The sequence below is a fragment of the Cebidichthys violaceus genome, unplaced genomic scaffold (assembly GCF_023349555.1).
Source record: "Cebidichthys violaceus isolate CVI_PGR_0920_01 unplaced genomic scaffold, fCebVio1.0.p SCAF_111, whole genome shotgun sequence".
Taxonomy (NCBI): Eukaryota; Metazoa; Chordata; class Actinopteri; order Perciformes; family Stichaeidae; genus Cebidichthys; species Cebidichthys violaceus.
This window is the reverse complement of record NW_027176276.1, coordinates 62,318-83,324: the sequence shown is the minus strand read 5'-3', so window position 1 is coordinate 83,324 and position 21,007 is coordinate 62,318. Positions and strand designations below refer to the sequence as shown.

Sequence of the window (21,007 nt, the reverse complement as noted above, 5' to 3'; positions counted from 1 at the left end):
CGGCCGGCGGGCAACTTTTAAACTCTGACATCCCAGCGTGGCGATCGAATCGACATGACATCAATTTAAAGAGCTCAAGAACTCAAAGTTATAAAGAAATAATACTCCGGAAGTAAAATTACAATCACAAATTTAGTTTTTCTCTTTTGTTTCACTGTGAATGTGTGTGTGTGTGTGTGTGTGTGTGTGTGTGTGTGTGAGTGTGTGAGTGCAGCTGTAATACTCACTGAACATATACACAACTGTACTGAGGGAGCTCCTCTCTCTTTAGGGACTGTTTGAAACATATTAGACCCCCCCCCCCCCCCCCCCCCCCCCCCCCCCAAAGTCTCAAAATAACTCTGTAACAGTATTGAAACGCTACAACCGCTTTCACCACTAGAATACAAAACTAAAATATTTCAAATGTTGTACTCCACTTTAAATCTGGAAATTGTCACAATAGCCACCAATTTGCATATTAGAGAAGAAATTATAATACAATATACAACAATAAAATCTCCCTTCGATACATTATTATTATGTCTAAAGAGACGCGACCCCCTCAGCCAAATGAATAATTTTCCGCACAGTCCCTACCTCAGATATAGCTGCCTCCTTTGGACAGGTTTTGAAATTGGAGGATTCAACACCCGCAGTTGGACCTGATATTTAGCTGATTTGTATAATTTGTCTGACATCATTTTGAAAACTATTCAACTCCCTTTTAGGCAGAAGGAGCTCTTTTGGCCACACTCAATTCTTACGACTTTTACTTTGAAAAAGCGAAACAGCAGATGCTTCCTTGTTCTTTGTTTCGGCGGTAAACCGTTAAATTAGTTAGGAAGAGTTCAACGTTTTTGGAAAATGCGCTCATTTTCTTTGTGTTTTCAGATGGATATCGATCTCATATGAGTACGTGGTTAGCCTAGCTTAGCATAAAGACTGGAAGCAGGGGGAAACAGCTAGCCTAGCTATGTCCAAAGTTCTAAAATACACCCACTAACACTCCTGAAGCTCCTCACTGATTGACATGTTGTAGCTTGTTTGTTAAATCAGCTGTTAGTTAGCTAGGTTGCCACCTCCACCATGCTTTAATGCTACACTGGTTACAGAGGATTGGCCAAAAAAGCATGACGGAATTGGCAGACTGGCTAAGTAGCCAGCTGGTACTCTAGTTAGCTAACTAGCTTGCTAATTCCACCGTGCTTTAATGCTACACTGGTTACAGAGCATGAGCTTCCCTACGCTGTGGATAGTGAGTGGATGAAGCATTGAGGTGTTACATTTCACTCATTAACTTTGGCTCTACACTTCTCAATGTTGTTACTCCACTGTTGGTTTTAGCCGTTACCGCAAAACCTCACTTCAGTGAATCCGTAACTGGACTTATTTAAATAATATAAAAGTTAGCCCGCTAACAACAGTCACACAAGGAAATAGCGTTGATTTGAAATGGGAATGTCCATTCTGTTCCTATTTTATTTATTCCACGTCCTTTTTATGGGTCGCCAAACGTCAGAAAAAGTCTTTGCGCTAAGCTAAGCTAACCAAGTCCGGACTCTCGCACACAGACATGAGATTGAAACCCATCTCCACATCTAATTCTTGAAAAGAAAGCAAAATGGTTCATTGCCGTAGTCACTGATACTAGTTTCTCATTGGTGGACATTGTGTAACCTGACACCTCAAACAAAGATCAAAACAAACATAATGACCGTCTCCTGTCTCATTGTGCACCGTCCTCTTTCTTCGTGGATTAAATGCTGCGTGGAAAAGAGGAACTGGCTCAGCGCGGCTTCGTACAATTCATGTGAGTATTGACGCATCAGCTTTGTGGATCACAGCACCGGTTGGTCACTTTTCTTTCTCGAGACGTCTGCACGAAACAGCAACAAGGTTGTTAAGAGCTACAACCTGATGATTGACAGATGACCGTGACAACTGTACAGCTGCTCTGCTACCGTGTGTGTGTCTGTGTGTGTGTGTGTGTGTGTGTGTGTGTACAGTAGGTCTCCTTCTATACAAACACCTGGTTCAGTATTCAAACGGTAAGAGAAAGAGTCCTCCTCACTTGGCACGGAGCGTGATGATTGGCAGAGGTGGAGGACTGAATGTGGGGGGCCAACAAACAAGCCCCCCAGGATGGTGTGCCCATTTGGCCGCCACTTCCCGTTTGTCTGTCTGCAGCCCTGCGATCCAAATGACTCTGAACACCTCAGCTGGTTTAATCCAAAACAGAAGGTTCCATTTATCCTCAAGAGTGGTTTAATCCGTCCATCCCCTGTGGAAAGGTTACTGGTATGATCCACGGAGCCAAAGTGGCTTTTGTCTTTATGAACAACCCTGCAAATGGGTCGAAATGGTTTCTTCCGTCCACCCCTCCTGTTAGGCCAGTTTGGACTGATCGAGATGCGTCATTGGGGCCCAACAGGTGGTTTGAAACCATGATGTTTGACCCCTCTGATGACGGCCCACACAGCGTCCCTCTGTTTTAGTTGTGCCCCGCCAGTAAGTCCGTCGGCGGGCGCGTCGGCGTCTTCGGGGGAGGCAGCGGCCTCGGCGGTGGCGGCGGTCTGTTGTTGCCCAGCCGCGGACTCGCCGCACCCCCGCCCCCGTCGCTGTCGGCTCTGTCCGCTGGGATCGGAGGAGGTGGCGGCGGGAGGCGGGGCAGCGACATGGAGCCGTAGTGGAGGTGGTGATGGGGGTTGTGGCGGAGGTGGTGACCTCCGGGGGGAGGAATCCGGGAGCAGGAGGAGGCGGAGGAGGATGAGGACGGGGGAGGAGGCGGGGGAGGCGTGAGCGTGGCCGGCCTCAAGCTCTGGATCCGCCGGCACTCCTGGCAGATTCGCACGTGGCTGCAGCCCTGCAGGAAGCTGCGCAGCGGGGCGGGAGGAGCCACCAGGGCCGACACCGGAGGAGGCGTGCTGGTGGTGGCGTTGGCGCCAAGCGGGTCCTCCAGCAGCCTCTGTGGCCCCGGCCCCAAATCAGGGACCCCTCCCATACCTCCCCCGAGGCCGCCCGTCAGCGAGCCGGCGCCACTGTAGAGTTTCCCGTTGCTGAGGCGCATCTCCCGAACCAGGCGGATGGGGCGTGGCGTGGCCAGAGCCAGGCGCGACGGGTGACGCAGGACTCCGCCCCCGGCGCTGCTCAGAGGACGGCGGCGTCGGGAACGAGAACTCTTCTTACAGGAGACGGCGTTTCGAAACTCCGTCAGCATCTCCTGACAAACAGACACCTGAGTGAGAGAGACAAAGACAAACAGGATGTCTTCTTCCTTCCTACTACTTAAAAAAACATACTTCATTTCATTCATTCATACGTGCATACGCACAAAACAAGATTCTGATATGCTCATTTATTCTGTCGAATGCAACTTTCAAAACATGTTTTCAAATTAGAAAGACTTCTGAATTGTTTAATATCGATACATAACTCAGTTCATGTGAAGGAGGGAGAGTGAACCCGAGGAGAGCTCGTCCTTCAATCGGGACAGGAAGTCAAATAAATGACGGACAAAGGAAGAGCGAATCAAAGTCAGGAGCTGTTTCTGCAGAGGACGAAGGAGCAGCAGACAGGAGGAGACTGAATACAGACACAGCTTCCTGCTCGGGCTGGAACTGAAGCGGTCATATTAGCGGAGACGCCATCAATTTGTTGCTGCAACACGTTGCTCTGATTGACTTTCTGTGACCGTTGAACATTTTTAACATCCTCAATAATAAAAATGATGCAACGTTCTCTTTTATTTGTCATAACATAAATATTGAATATCAGAATCCCGTTTTTAAATACATTTTATGTCTATAATGCATTAAAAACATACTTATAATGCATCGCAATCTGCTTATAGTGCTGTATAAGTATTATTAAAAATGCAACAATAACATATTAGTTCAAATATTATTACATCATAATTGCACTGACGTGTTTTTGCAAGGATCATAGTGTATGATAACTCCCATAGTTTTGATACATTATAACCACTGTTATTATGCATCGTAACCACTGTTATGATGCATCATAATCACTGTTATGATGCATCGTAATCACTGTTATTATGCATCGTAATCACTGTTATGATGCATCGTAATCACTGTTATGATGCATCGTAATCACTGTTATTATGCATCATAACCACTGTTATTATGCATCATAACACTGTTATGATGCATCATAGCCACTGTTATTATGCATCATAATCACTGTTATTATGCATCATAATCACTGTTATTATTATGTTTGTTTGCTGCTGAAAGAGGTTAAAATGTTATTGCATGAAAATCTGAATAAAGCACATTCTGATTATCAGCTGCTCACACACACACACACACACACACACACACACACACACACACACACACACACACACACACACACACACACACACACACACACACACACACAGGCGGATGACCTACTGAGGCGTTTGAGCTGAGGTTGAGGCCGGGGGCGGGGCAGGAGGAGGAGGACGAGAGAGGAAGAGGAGGAGGAGGAGGAGGGTGGTGGTGATGATGAAGGTTTACCTCGTCGGTCTCTGCGGTGCGGCGCGTCGACCACAGGAACTCCATGATGGCCACGAAGACGGCGATGATGAGGCCGCAGATCAGGACCACGAAGATCCCGCCGATGTTCTCCATGCCGAGACCTGAAGACGACGAAGAGCAGAGAGAGAAGAAAAGCACGTTTAGGTAACAAGTGATGACGAGCAGCAACAACACACAACAAACTGTGAACTTGAGATGTTTGAACATGAACTAGCTGAGCTCTGGTGGAGAGAGATTCTAAAGGGCCTCATCAGTGAGTTACAGAGTTATGTTGGTATTTTTAGTTATATTTTCAACATAATAGTTTTCAAATAGCATCAGAACTAAGCCCCCTCAAATTCGCCTGTACCGCCTACGCCGAGGGCCGCACACACACACACACACACACACACACACACACACACACACACACACACACACACACACACACACACACACACACACACTCACACTGCATACTGCACAATCAGCAACAAAGACTTGATTAGTCTTAATGGGTCTTAACGAGATCTTAATGGCTTGATTTTCTCAGTTTTCACACAGAGACACACACACACACACACACACACACACACACACACACACACACACACACACACACACACACACACACACAGACATACACACACAGACACACACAGACGACTTTGTGACGTAACGTCGCTGTGCTCTGGGGGATGAAGGGGGGGGGGGGTGAACAGCTGATCAATACTCAGACAGGGACTCTCTGATTGGCTCCTAAAGTGAGAAAGTGTCTCGTCTCGTTACAACGAGACACATCAGGGGAAAACACAGAAGAACAACATGTACGTGGGTCAATAACGGAACCGTTGAAGGAGAAACTCGGTCAGATGATGAAGTGAAGCTGTGTCTGTTTTTATGTTTCACGTCTCATTTCACACTCTATGAAAACATAAAACACGACACAAGAAGAAGGTCAGATCGCCTCTCACAAACATTCACGAACACCAGAAGATGAACTGTGACTTTTCCCTCTAGCGCCACCAGCTGGTCGATGTCTGTGTCCGGTACAAGACCTGCAGAGCTAGAGACGTTCCCATCAGCCCCGGCTCTACTTTGCGTGTTTAGACGCTAGCATGCTAATATGCTAAACCCGAGATGGTGAACACGGTTGTCGTCACACCTGCTTAACATCACAGCATATTAGCATGATCATTGTGAGCATATTAGCACGCCAACATTAGCATTTAGCTCAGTAAAGCCCGATGGAGCCGGCTAACAAATTTTGGTCTTTTTGGACCGTTGGTTCAGGATGTTCTCATTCAGCATTCGTATCGTGACCTACGAATATTTAATGCCCGTAATTTATAGACATCTCATTAAATGAATTCATATTTAATTCCACATAATCACGAACAAGGAAGTACAAACATCGGACTTCGTGTCACAACGTTGATTTATTTGTCACTTTGTTATTTTAACCCAAACGCCGATCTTCTCCGGTAACCTAACTGACGGAGGTTTATTTTGAAAAGGCTGTATGCGGAAATTGACACGTGTTGTTGGACTTTTGTTGGAAAATGAACTTAAATGAACCTTTGTATGAAGATACGTTGGTAAAGAAAACTCTGAACTCATAACGACCAGTTCCTATTATTTTGGGTCATTTTAAAAATCAAACGATTAATCGGTTGAAAAAGTAGCTGATGGATTAATCCATAACGAAAGTCATTGTTTTCTTTCTCTGAACAATTTGACCTGAACTAAAGACGACGGATTGCGTCATTCACCCAGAATGCACTGCGTGTCTGTGAGCCAATCACCTACCTTAACTCAAATAGACTAGAAACAAACATCTTTGAGCAGCAACACAAGAAGTTCCAACATACATCTCACTCTGGAACTTCTAAAGAACCGATAGCGGATTCATTTAGAACCGGTTCCCGTTTGGAACCGAGTTTCAGGGGTTTTGGGTTTGTACGGAAGACAAAAGTATCTGTGACTGTTGACGGAACACTCAGAGAGTTCAGCCCTGAAGAACATCTGAGCCGTGACACCCACCTTTGGCCCGGTGGTCCTCCTCTTTGAGACACTGTCCCCCCTCCCACCAGCGCCTCTTCAGGATCTCCAGCCTGTTGCTCTCCTGCAGCTGCAAGATCCCCAGAGTGATCTCGTCTCTGTACGGAGAGCCTGAGGACAAACAAGACAAGTCATTCAGCTCTGCTTTTATTGAGGAATAAAAGGAAGCGGAAGCCACAGCTCACCTGCTCACCTCTGCTTTATTAAACATGTGTTGAGCTGCTCTAACAGGCAAACTCTTTATTTCTGTGCTGACATTCTGCTTCTGGGGAGCTGATAAACTGAGAAAAGACTGAAGCAGCAGCTGCGATCTCGTTCTTTGCAGCTGAGCTCTGCTGTATTCAGAACCAAATAAAGACCTTTTACTGGGAACATCGACTGGGTATAAACTTGAAGTCGGTTCAGCAGCAGAAGGGTGACGTCATCCCGTCTCACAGAAGTTCACAACTCATCCAGCCTGTGAGCTGGAGTTTGATTGGCTCCGCCTCCACTTTGGAGCCTCCGACGACCAATCACAAGCGTCTATCCAGCATGAGGTGACTGGGAAGAGGAGTGACGTTGAGACCGCGGGGGCGGGACTTCACCTCTCTATAGATGCATTTCTTCTTCTGTTGTGTTTAAAATGCGGCGACTGCACAACGATACATCAGACGGCCTGACATCACCAGACCAAATCACACATATGTGAATGATCTATTCTTTAGAAATAATGAAGCGTTACCGAATATTAAAATAGTGAAACTCTGAGACAGATTTAGTTCATTTATTACAGAAACACTGTAATAAAGCCTGAAGTCCTGAAGATGACTCAGCACTTTCATTTCATTAATATAACCCGTCGTCCTCACCTCACACTCACTTCCTCCCTCATCAAAAAGAGACAAAATCTTTCACCAAAGTGACCGACAGCAAAGTAAAAGATAATTTGAGCCTTTTTTACAAAAATCACGTCACTTTCGCTGGTTCGACGCTCCATATCTTTGAGATGTAGAGCGATTCATTCGGCATCGCCTGACTTCTTTCTCTTTACCTTGATCTCCAGACACCTTGATTTCCAAATAGATTTTGTGGACTGATGCACGTCACTGTTAAGACACTTCAGGTTTAGGCTTTAGGGACACGTCGTGGTTTGGGTTGAGACATGAGTACTTTTTTTAAGGACGGACTAGAATCGTGGTTTGAGTTAAAATGACTACTTCGCCTTCACGGTTACACTAATTACCACCTTAGGGAACGACGACGGTTAAAACAGACTCCCGTCGACTGTCTGTTGGAAACGGAAAAAAAAGAGATTGAACTTTAAACTCCCACAACACCAAAACCAAAATGACTTTAAAGCAGCCGCGAGTTCTCCTTTTCTCTTTTGAAGCCGATGCTAATCGCTCTCTGTCAGTCAGCGCAGTTAGCATGGGAGACGGCGTCTACCGGGGGCACCGGGGCCACTCTGCTGCCTTCGTTTTCATCACTTAACAGGCAGGTTGACTGGCAGGCCGGGCTCCCAAATACTCCTCTTCTACTCCGTCTTCCCCGCTGTTCTCTACTCCCCACATCTGCTCCTCCCTCCGCCATTAGCTATGCTAATCTATGCGCGAAACGCTCATCACCAAGAAACAAGTCTGAGGCAGACGACGAGGCGAGGCCAGACACCGGCGGGGGAAAAGCAGAGCGAGGCCAAAAATTGGAAATGGGGACGACTTTAATTTATCAAAGAGCAGCAGCTGCACAAAGAACACGACCTGGTTAACAGAACCGACACACAAGGTGCCGGACAACACGTGAGGCGGCCTCAATATATCACAAACAATATGTGATGTGACAGCAGACTAACCACAATCACACACACACACACACACACACACACACACACACACACACACACACACACACACACACACACACACACACACACACACACAGAGGCAGGTTGGTGCTTGTTCTCTGTTTCCAGGAATGATTGAAACATTCATCTGGGGACCTGTAAACCGGAGAAGGTCACAAAATCTGACAACAAAAATGGAAAAATTCCAAAAATTAAGATTGATACCACCAATGTGACCATTGACCACGTCTACATGCACACTCATATTCCGCTATTATTCAGAATATGACAATTTTCCTAATTTGATGTGGTTCATGTAAACACGTTTGGATATTCTGAATTGTTCCGAATGGAGCATTTCATAATTAAAACATGGTTTTGGGAGCATTCTTTGGACTATGAAGGACTTAGATTTTAACATGTTTATGGATATGAACAAATATCTCAACGCCAACTGTTTCAAGAAGGTTCACACGGTCCAACAAGTCCTCCACCGGGGGAACACTTTGAAATAAACTAAATGGACTTTGCACTTTACCATATTTAGACGTGATGACCGACATGTTAGGACCGTCAAACAAAGCAGAGAACGACGTCAACGTGGGATTCACTGATGAAGAGGATGCGTCATGTGGTCGTTTTATGTTAATCTAAATATGCATGGCTGCATATAAATGGGAATATTAATTTGTAAACAGCTTATTATATATATTGTCTTTTTCAGAATAAGGGCAAAAAAGAGAATATCTGGTGCACGTAAACTTCTTTTCCGTTTCCTTTCTCTCTGAATGCTCTAAACTCATGTTGCAGAACACCTGTTTGGATTTGTTGTAACTCACCCAGAGGCATGCCGATGCCGTATCCTTTGGTGTCCAGCAGTCCTCCGATCTGCGTGAGGTTGCAGTTGAGGCTGCGGTAGTACTCGTTCATGGTGCTCTCCATCAGGAAGGCGTACTTGGAGTTAAGGACGCGGGCAATGCCTTCCTCGGTGCTCTTCACGAACACGCTGGGCTGCTTGGAGTTCATGTAGTTCCACATCCGCTGGTACGTCTGGTACCGCGAGTTCTGGAGGAGGAGGAGAAGGGGAGGAAGAGGATGGGGTTTTCAACATTAGTCTACCTTTCCTGTTGCTATCAGAAGAAATGAGTGAGTTTCAAGATTGATGGTCGGCCATCACAACTCAAACTAAACCCAGAGAGCGTGTCTCACCATGAAGAAGGTCATGGTGGACCCTCCGTGGATGGTGCCGTACTGGATGTTGGTTTGGTCGGCCAGATCGTCCGGAGACTCGATGGGAGCCTCCATCCTCTGCACGGTGAGAAACGCCGCCAGGTTGGCCGTGTAGGACGAGATGATGATGAGGGTGAACGCCCACCTGAGAGGAGCAGAGAAGAAGATCAGCTTTCACCTTTATTTACCCTGAGAAACCTTCAAACGCTCGTTTCTTCTCTCTCTCTCTCTTCACGAAGGGGCTGCGAGAGGTAAGCGGGAGGGAGACAGATGGAGAGCTCTGCAGGAAGTGTCAGGATTTTCAGGTAAAAATCGTCAACCTGAACATGAACTCGGGCTGCAGCAGAGAGGAGCAGGACACCTCCACTGCAGAGGAAATGAGACAGAAGTGATGAGCAAGGGAATTATGAAGGGAGCCGAGGGAGATGGAGGCAAACAGAGAGGGAGGGAGGAGGAGAGAATGATGGAGGAGAGATGAGATAGGAGTGAGGAGAGTGGGCCATTAGACTCAAAGGAGTTAAGCAAAAAAGAAGACAAAGTAGAGTTTGGCCTCTGCTGATTTAGTCATTATTGTATTCCCTGAAAATTCATAATTGTGATTGGCTGAACAGCCCAGTCGCCAGGATTTTCTTCTGGCATTGTACATTTCTGCAAACAAAGGACACGCTCAACCTTTTTTCTTTTTGCATTCGATAAGAGCAAGTAGTAGTAGTAGTAGTATCAGTATCAGTATCAGTGGCAGTAGTAGTTCAACGAGCAATAAACAGAACAAGTGATGTAGTATATTGATTATTGCTATTTAAAGGAGGACAAGGCGACGTTCGGTCGCTACGTCGTTACATTAAGTTACGTTTGTGCGTTGCGTCGTCACGTTGCGTCGTCACGTTGCGTCGTCACGTTGCGTCGTCACGTTGCGTCGTCCCGTTACGTCGTCCCGTTACGTCGTCCCGTTACGTCGTTCCGTTACGTCGTTCCGTTACGTCGTTCCGTTACGTCGTTCCGTTACGTCGTTTTATTACTCTATGACAATACATTATTATTTGAATACCAGCCATATTTTTTCGAACCATAACCAAGAAGTTTTGTTGCCTAAACACAACCAACGTTAACAACGTGGCTTTGTACTTTTCTGCAAGCGGTTGCAGAAAAGTACAAAGCCAATATTTTTTACTTCTAAACTTATAACTTCTAGTAACCTAGAGAGACAGACAGACAGACAGACAGACAGACAGACAGACAGACAGACAGACAGACAGTCAGAAAGACAGACAGAGATCAGTTTGTTGAAATTCGTCGCACCGCCACCATGAGCTTTTTTCGGGCTAAGTGCCCGGCGAGGCTGAGAGCTGTCAGAGAAATAATGCCGATGGCCGCTCCAGTCCCTCCAGTATCACTCCACCATCTGTCTGACTGCAGCTACTGGGAATAAGGGAGGGAGGTGAGGAGAGGAGGAACAAACAGGAGGAGAAGGAGGGGACAGGAGAGGACACATTGGAGGACTAATTGTAACTTCAGTCTCCACCGCCAGCAGGAGGACGGAGGTTTGGTTTGAATGTCCCTCTTGTTGAAGAGAATGTTTCTAGATGAGGAAATGAAAGCTCATCTGTTTTTAAAGGAGATATTAATATTTTTACAGCAATATTTTAGTGAATGTGGTTTCTGCTTTTACTGGAAAGCTTCAGCAACAGTTGGAGGCTGAAATGGGGACAAAATAAGTATGAAATAACGACTAAAATACAGTCACTAAAATAAACATTGGGTTTAAATGGACTACATTTTCACTGAAAATCCCATTTTCTAGATAATTTATATGCAATTTTATGGTTTGTTCAGAGTATTGGGAAATAACCAAACCCCCCCCCGACAAAATGTGAAACACGATGCGACTTTAGAAGTTTATCATATTTATAAGCTGTGCAGAAAGATGGGGGTCAGATGCAGCTTGGAGGAGGACGGAGGACATTAGAGGAGCGGAGACTGAACAGGAAGAGAGACTGACATCATCATTTCACCATCTGTTCACCTTCAGCTAATGTTCAGCTAAAGGAGGAGAGAGACACCAACAGCATCCTTCACAAAGTGGTTTTAGTAGAACAGGAAAAAGAAAAATAAGGTGAAATGAAGAATATATCTATTTGATAAAACTCAATTCTGTTCAAAGTTGATAAAAACACAGTTTGCAGACGAAACATGAAATATTCACTAAATCTTTCATGTGAAAGAAGGTTTCAAGAAGTGAATTAAAAGAAGTTGCAGATGAAACCTGTTTGATCTCAATATGTATCAAAGCCTCTGGAGCCATTCATTCTCTGGACACATGACTCTTCAGTAGTCACGTATGATATGGTATATATAGTATAGTAGTATAGTATAGTATAGTGTAGTATAGTATAGTATAGTGTAGTGTAGTATGGTATAGGATAGTATAGTATAGTATAGGATAGTATAGTAGTATAGTATAGTATAGTATAGTAGTGTAGTATAGTATAGTATAGTAGTAGTATAGTATAGTAGTAGTATGGTATAGTGTAGTATAGGATAGTATAGTATGGTATAGTGTAGTATAGTGTAGTATAGTATAGTAGTGTAGTATAGTATAGTATAGTATAGTATAGTGTAGTATAGTGTAGTATAGTATAGTAGTATAATATAATATAGTATAGTAGTATAGTATAGTATAGTGTAGTATAGTATAGTATAGTGTAGTAGTGTAGTATAGTAGTGTAGTATAGTATAGTATAATATAGTATAGTAGTATAGTATAATATAGTATAGTAGTGTAGTATAGTATAGTGTAGTATAGTATAATATAGTGTAGTATAGTATAGTAGTATAGTATAGTGTAGTATAGTATAGTATAGTATAGTATAGTAGTGTAGTATAGTATAGTATAGTGTAGTATAGTATAGTATAGTGTAGTATAGTGTAGTATAGTATAGTAGTATAGTATAGTATAGTAGTGTAGTATAGTATAGTATAGTATAGTGTAGTATAGTATAGTATAGTAGTGTAGTATAGTATAGTATAGTGTAGTATAGTGTAGTATAGTATAGTAGTATAGTATAGTATAGTAGTATAGTATAGTATAGTATAGTAGTGTAGTATAGTATAGTATAGTAGTGTAGTGTAGTATAGTAGTGTAGTATAGTATAGTATAGTATAGTAGTGTAGTATAGTATAGTATAGTGTAGTATAGTATAGTATAGTATAGTATAGTGTAGTATAGTATAGTATAGTATAGTGTAGTATAGTATAGTATAGTAGTGTAGTATAGTATAGTATAGTATAGTGTAGTATAGTATAGTAGTGTAGTATAGTATAGTATAGTATAGTATAGTAGTGTAGTATAGTATAGTATAGTGTAGTATAGTATAGTAGTGTAGTATAGTATAGTATAGTGTAGTACAGTGTAGTATAGTATAGTGTAGTATAGTATAGTGTAGTATAGTATAGTAGTGTAGTATAGTATAGTATAGTGTAGTATAGTATAGTATAGTATAGTATAGTAGTATAGTATAGTATAGTGTAGTATAGTATAGTAGTGTAGTATAGTATAGTGTAGTATAGTATAGTATAGTAGTGTAGTATAGTATAGTGTAGTATAGTATAGTATAGTGTAGTATAGTGTAGTATAGTATAGTAGTATAGTATAGTATAGTAGTATAGTATAGTATAGTATAGTAGTGTAGTATAGTATAGTATAGTAGTGTAGTGTAGTATAGTAGTGTAGTATAGTATAGTATAGTATAGTAGTGTAGTATAGTATAGTATAGTGTAGTATAGTATAGTATAGTGTAGTATAGTATAGTAGTATAGTATAGTATAGTGTAGTATAGTATAGTATAGTAGTGTAGTATAGTATAGTATAGTGTAGTATAGTATAGTATAGTGTAGTATAGTGTAGTATAGTATAGTAGTATAGTATAGTATAGTAGTATAGTATAGTATAGTAGTGTAGTATAGTATAGTAGTGTAGTGTAGTATAGTAGTGTAGTATAGTATAGTATAGTATAGTAGTGTAGTATAGTATAGTATAGTGTAGTATAGTATAGTATAGTGTAGTATAGTATAGTAGTATAGTATAGTATAGTATAGTATAGTGTAGTATAGTATAGTATAGTAGTGTAGTATAGTATAGTATAGTATAGTATAGTGTAGTATAGTGTAGTATAGTATAGTAGTATAGTATAGTATAGTAGTATAGTATAGTATAGTATAGTATAGTGTAGTATAGTATAGTATAGTATAGTGTAGTATAGTATAGTATAGTGTAGTATAGTATAGTAGTATAGTATAGTGTAGTATAGTATAGTATAGTATAGTGTAATATAGTATAGTAGTATAGTATAGTATAGTATAGTAGTGTAGTATAGTATAGTATAGTGTAGTATAGTATAGTATAGTAGTATAGTATAGTATAGTGTAGTATAGTATAGTATAGTAGTATAGTATAGTATAGTATAGTATAGTAGTGTAGTATAGTATAGTATAGTGTAGTATAGTGTAGTATAGTATAGTAGTATAGTATAGTGTAGTATAGTATAGTATAGTATAGTATAGTGTAGTATAGTATAGTGTAGTATAGTATAGTAGTATAGTATAGTATAGTATAGTGTAGTATAGTATAGTATAGTATAGTGTAGTATAGTATAGTATAGTAGTATAGTATAGTATAGTATAGTAGTATAGTATAGTATAGTGTAGTGTAGTATAGTATAGTAGTATAGTATAGTATAGTATAGTGTAGTATAGTATAGTGTAGTGTAGTATAGTGTAGTATAGTATAGTGTAATATAGTATAGTATAGTATAGTAGTATAGTATAGTATAGTGTAGTATAGTATAGTATAGTATAGTATAGTAGTATAGTATAGTATAGTGTAGTATAGTATAGTATAGTAGTATAGTATAGTATAGTATAGTATAGTATAGTGTAGTATAGTATAGTAGTATAGTATAGTATAGTGTAGTATAGTATAGTATAGTAGTATAGTATAGTATAGTATAGTAGTATAGTATAGTATAGTAGTGTAGTATAGTATAGTATAGTGTAATATAGTATAGTATAGTATAGTATAGTAGTGTAGTATAGTATAGTATAGTGTAGTATAGTATAGTATAGTAGTGTAGTATAGTATAGTATAGTATAGTGTAGTATAGTGTAGTATAGTAGTGTAGTATAGTATAGTATAGTATAGTGTAATATAGTGTAGTATAGTATAGTATAGTGTAGTATAGTGTAGTATAGTATAGTATAGTAGTGTAGTATAGTATAGTATAGTATAGTGTAGTATAGTGTAGTATAGTAGTGTAGTATAGTATAGTATAGTATAGTGTAGTATAGTATAGTATAGTGTAGTATAGTGTAGTATAGTATAGTAGTATAGTATAGTATAGTATAGTGTAGTATAGTATAGTATAGTGTAGTGTAGTATAGTGTAGTATAGTATAGTGTAGTATAGTATAGTATAGTATAGTAGTATAGTATAGTATAGTGTAGTATAGTATAGTATAGTATAGTATAGTAGTATAGTATAGTGTAGTATAGTATAGTATAGTAGTATAGTATAGTATAGTAGTATAGTATAGTATAGTATAGTGTAGTATAGTATAGTATAGTAGTATAGTATAGTATAGTAGTATAGTATAGTATAGTATAGTGTAGTATAGTATAGTATAGTAGTATAGTGTAGTATAGTATAGTATAGTAGTGTAGTATAGTATAGTATAGTATAGTGTAGTATAGTGTAGTATAGTAGTGTAGTATAGTATAGTGTAATATAGTGTAGTATAGTATAGTATAGTGTAGTATAGTGTAGTATAGTATAGTATAGTAGTGTAGTATAGTATAGTATAGTATAGTATAGTAGTGTAGTATAGTATAGTATAGTATAGTGTAGTATAGTATAGTATAGTATAGTATAGTAGTGTAGTATAGTATAGTATAGTGTAGTATAGTATAGTATAGTAGTGTAGTATAGTATAGTATAGTATAGTGTAGTATAGTAGTGTAGTATAGTATAGTATAGTGTAGTATAGTGTAGTATAGTATAGTATAGTAGTGTAGTATAGTATAGTAGTATAGTATAGTATAGTATAGTATAGTATAGTGTAGTATAGTGTAGTATAGTATAGTAGTATAGTATAGTATAGTAGTATAGTATAGTATAGTATAGTAGTATAGTGTAGTATAGTATAGTATAGTGTAGTATAGTATAGTGTAGTATAGTATAGTAGTATAGTATAGTATAGTAAAGTGTAGTATAGTATAGTATAGTATAGTGTAGTATAGTATAGTAGTATAGTGTAGTATAGTATAGTATAGTGTAGTATAGTATAGTAGTACAGTATAGTGTAGTATAGTATAGTATAGTGTAGTATAGTATAGTATAGTGTAGTATAGTATAGTATAGTATAGTGTAGTATAGTGTAGTATAGTATAGTAGTACAGTATAGTGTAGTATAGTATAGTGTAGTATAGTATAGTATAGTAGTATAGTATAGTATAGTATAGTGTAGTATAGTATAGTAGTATAGTAGAGTCTAGTATAGTGTAGTATAGTATAGTATAGTATAGTATAGTATAGTGTAGTATAGTATAGTAGTATAGTATAGTATAGTGTAGTATAGTATAGTATAGTAGTATAGTATAGTATAGTATAGTAGTATAGTATAGTATAGTAGTGTAGTATAGTATAGTATAGTGTAATATAGTATAGTATAGTATAGTATAGTAGTGTAGTATAGTATAGTATAGTGTAGTATAGTATAGTATAGTAGTGTAGTATAGTATAGTATAGTAGTGTAGTATAGTATAGTATAGTATAGTGTAGTATAGTGTAGTATAGTAGTGTAGTATAGTATAGTATAGTATAGTGTAATATAGTGTAGTATAGTATAGTATAGTGTAGTATAGTGTAGTATAGTATAGTATAGTAGTGTAGTATAGTATAGTATAGTATAGTATAGTAGTGTAGTATAGTATAGTATAGTATAGTGTAGTATAGTATAGTATAGTATAGTAGTGTAGTATAGTATAGTATAGTGTAGTATAGTATAGTATAGTAGTGTAGTATAGTATAGTATAGTATAGTGTAGTATAGTAGTGTAGTATAGTATAGTGTAATATAGTGTAGTATAGTATAGTATAGTGTAGTATAGTGTAGTATAGTATAGTATAGTAGTGTAGTATAGTATAGTAGTATAGTATAGTATAGTATAGTATAGTGTAGTATAGTATAGTAGTATAGTATAGTATAGTAGTATAGTATAGTATAGTATAGTATAGTAGTATAGTGTAGTATAGTATAGTGTAGTATAGTATAGTGTAGTATAGTATAGTAGTATAGTATAGTATAGTAAAGTGTAGTATAGTACAGTATAGTATAGTGTAGTATAGTATAGTAGTATAGTGTAGTATAGTATAGTATAGTGTAGTATAGTATAGTAGTACAGTATAGTGTAGTATAGTATAGTGTAGTATAGTATAGTATAGTGTAGTATAGTATAGTATAGTATAGTGTAGTATAGTGTAGTATAGTATAGTAGTACAGTATAGTGTAGTATAGTATAGTATAGTAGTATAGTATAGTATAGTATAGTGTAGTATAGTATAGTATAGTATAGTAGTATAGTAGAGTCTAGTATAGTGTAGTATAGTATAGTATAGTATAGTATAGTAGTATAGTGTAGTATAGCATAGTAGTATAGTATAGTGTAGTATAGTATAGTATAGTGTAGTATAGTATAGTATAGTATGTGTAGTATAGTATAGTATAATATAGTATAGTGTAGTATAGTATAGTATAGTATAGTATAGTGTAGTATAGTATAGTATAGTGTAGTATAGTATAGTAGTATAGTATAGTGTAGTATAGTATAGTATAGTATAGTGTAATATAGTATAGTAGTATAGTATAGTATAGTAGTGTAGTATAGTATAGTATAGTGTAGTATAGTATAGTATAGTAGTATAGTATAGTAGTATAGTATAGTATAGTATAGTGTAGTATAGTATAGTATAGTGTAGTGTAGTATAGTGTAGTATAGTATAGTGTAGTATAGTATAGTATAGTAGTATAGTATAGTGTAGTATAGTATAGTATAGTAGTATAGTATAGTGTAGTATAGTATAGTATAGTAGTATAGTATAGTAGTATAGTATAGTATAGTATAGTATAGTGTAGTATAGTATAGTATAGTAAAGTAGTATAGTATAGTATAGTAGTATAGTATAGTATAGTAGTATAGTATAGTATAGTATAGTAGTATAGTATAGTATAGTGTAGTGTAGTATAGTATAGTAGTATAGTATAGTATAGTAGTATAGTATAGTATAGTATAGTAGAGTAGTATAGTATAGTATAGTAGTATAGTAGAGTATAGTATAGTATAGTGTAGTGTAGTATAGTATAGTAGTATAGTATAGTATAGTATAGCATAGTGTAGTAGTATAGTATAGTATAGTAGTATAGTATAGTATAGTGTAGTATAGTATAGTATAGTAGTATAGTATAGTATAGCGTAGTATAGTATAGTATAGTATAGTATAGTAGTGTAGTATAGTATAGTGTAGTATAGTATAGTATAGTAGTATAGTATAGTATAGTATAGTGTAGTATAGTATAGTATAGTGGTATAGTATAGTATAGTATAGTGTAGTATAGTATAGTATAGTAGTGCAGTATAGTATAGTGTAGTATAGTATAGTAGTATAGTATAGTATAGTATAGTAGTATAGTATAGTATAGTATAGTGTAGTATAGTATAGTAGTGTAGTATAGTATAGTATAGTATAGTGTAGTATAGTATAGTAGTATAGTATAGTAATATAGTATAGTATAGTATAGTGTAGTATAGTATAGTAGTATAGTATAGTATAGTAGTATAGTATAGTATAGTATAGTGTAGTATAGTATAGTAGTATAGTATAGTATAGTGTAGTATAGTAGTATAGTATAGTATAGTATAGTAGTATAGTATAGTAGTGTAGTATAGTATAGTATAGTGTAATATAGTATAGTATAGTATAGTATAGTAGTGTAGTATAGTATAGTATAGTGTAGTATAGTATAGTATAGTAGTGTAGTATAGTATAGTATAGTATAGTGTAGTATAGTAGTGTAGTATAGTATAGTATAGTATAGTGTAATATAGTGTAGTATAGTATAGTATAGTGTAGTATAGTGTAGTATAGTATAGTATAGTAGTGTAGTATAGTATAGTATAGTAGTGTAGTATAGTATAGTATAGTATAGTGTAGTATAGTGTAGTATAGTAGTGTAGTATAGTATAGTATAGTGTAATATAGTGTAGTATAGTATAGTATAGTGTAGTATAGTGTAGTATAGTATAGTATAGTAGTACAGTATAGTGTAGTGTAGTATAGTGTAGTATAGTATAGTGTAGTATAGTATAGTATAGTATAGTAGTATAGTATAGTATAGTGTAGTATAGTATAGTATAGTATAGTATAGTGTAGTATAGTATAGTATAGTAGTATAGTATAGTATAGTGTAGTATAGTATAGTATAGTAGTATAGTATAGTATAGTAGTATAGTATAGTATAGTGTAGTATAGTATAGTAGTATAGTATAGTATAGTATAGTAGTATAGTAGAGTATAGTATAGTGTAGTGTAGTATAGTATAGTAGTATAGTATAGTATAGTATAGTATAGCATAGTGTAGTAGTATAGTATAGTAGTATAGTATAGTATAGTATAGTAGTATAGTATAGTATAGTGTAGTATAGTATAGTATAGTAGTATAGTATAGTATAGCGTAGTATAGTATAGTATAGTATAGTAGTGTAGTATAGTATAGTGTAGTATAGTATAGTATAGTAGTATAGTATAGTATAGTATAGTGTAGTATAGTATAGTATAGTGGTATAGTATAGTATAGTATAGTGTAGTATAGTATAGTATAGTAGTGCAGTATAGTATAGTGTAGTATAGTATAGTAGTATAGTATAGTATAGTAGTATAGTATAGTATAGTATAGTATAGTGTAGTATAGTATAGTATAGTAGTGTAGTATAGTATAGTATAGTATAGTGTAGTATAGTATAGTAGTATAGTATAGTAGTATAGTATAGTATAGTATAGTGTAGTATAGTATAGTAGTATAGTATAGTATAGTGTAGTATAGTATAGTAGTATAGTATAGTATAGTAGTATAGTATAGTATAGTATAGTGTAGTATAGTATAGTAGTATAGTATAGTATAGTGTAGTATAGTAGTATAGTATAGTATAGTATAGTAGTATAGTATAGTATAGTAGTGTAGTATAGTATAGTGTAATATAGTATAGTATTGTATAGTATTATAGTATAGTATAGTATAGTGTAGTATAGTATAGTATAGTAGTGTAGTATAGTATAGTATAGTGTAGTATAGTGTAGTATAGTAGTGTAGTATAGTATAGTATAGTATAGTGTAATATAGTATAGTATAGTATAGTATAGTGTAGTATAGTATAGTATAGTAGTGTAGTATAGTATAGTATAGTATAGTATAGTGTAGTATAGTATAGTATAGTATAGTGTAGTATAGTATAGTATAGTAGTGTAGTATAGTGTAGTATAGTGTAGTATAGTGTAGTATAGTATAGTATAGTAGTGTAGTATAGTATAGTATAGTGTAGTATAGTATAGTATAGTAGTGTAGTATAGTATAGTATAGTGTAGTATAGTATAGTATAGTATAGTGTAGTATAGTATAGTATAGTAGTGTAGTATAGTATAGTATAGTGTAGTATAGTGTAGTATAGTATAGTAGTAGTCATTTTACGTCAGTCGGTTCTGACTGAATGTAAACACGTTCTTGTCAACATGCTTCACTCAGAAACTACTCATGGTGGACGAGTTGAAGGGTTAGGACTAAGGAACACAGGACTTGCACCCAGGAGGCCTCTGTTCCTGTCCCAACATGTTATTTTGAAGTTATGAAAGTTTGTGACGTGTTTTCAGTATTTATGTTACATTCTTTATTTCAAGCCATGATGTTCTTCCTAACCCTAACTGTTGGTCTCATCCAGCATTCGTAGCTAAACACGCGTTAAAAAAAGCACCGTAATTCGTAGATATATGTTTATCTTATGTTATCCATGTAATCATAAGCAAGGAAGCATAAAGACCGCAATATGGATCATCAAACAGCGATCCTCCAGCTGCTTGTTCCCCGCGAGGAACAACGGTTCTTCTGTAGTTATTTTAATCTCAAACCACGAGTAGCTTCCTGTGAAGACTGAAGTTTGTTTTGAAAAACACCAGTTGCTGGACTTTCGTAGAAAAAAAAAAACACAAGAAAAATTAACTTTTTTGTAAGATATTATTAAACAAGACAACAAGATCCGCGTGTTAAGCAGCACTCACACACATCCACAGTGAG

At 37.1% G+C, this 21,007-nt stretch overlaps 1 protein-coding gene across 1 annotated transcript in view; it reads right to left on the bottom strand.

The window, feature by feature from the left end:
- Window positions 1-327: 327 nt before the first annotated feature.
- LOC137868454 (glutamate receptor ionotropic, kainate 5-like) overlaps window positions 328-21,007 on the bottom strand; it is a 71,365-nt gene continuing 50,685 nt past the window's right edge. Inside the window, exons 15-19 of the mRNA XM_068705241.1 lie at window positions 9,595-9,760; window positions 9,225-9,450; window positions 6,549-6,677; window positions 4,401-4,627; window positions 328-3,217 (exon numbers count right to left, since the gene is read on the bottom strand). Of these exons, the coding sequence (XP_068561342.1) occupies window positions 2,474-3,217; window positions 4,401-4,627; window positions 6,549-6,677; window positions 9,225-9,450; window positions 9,595-9,760 (1,492 nt within the window). The 3' untranslated portion in view covers window positions 328-2,473. The remainder of the gene's footprint in view (window positions 3,218-4,400; window positions 4,628-6,548; window positions 6,678-9,224; window positions 9,451-9,594; window positions 9,761-21,007) is intronic.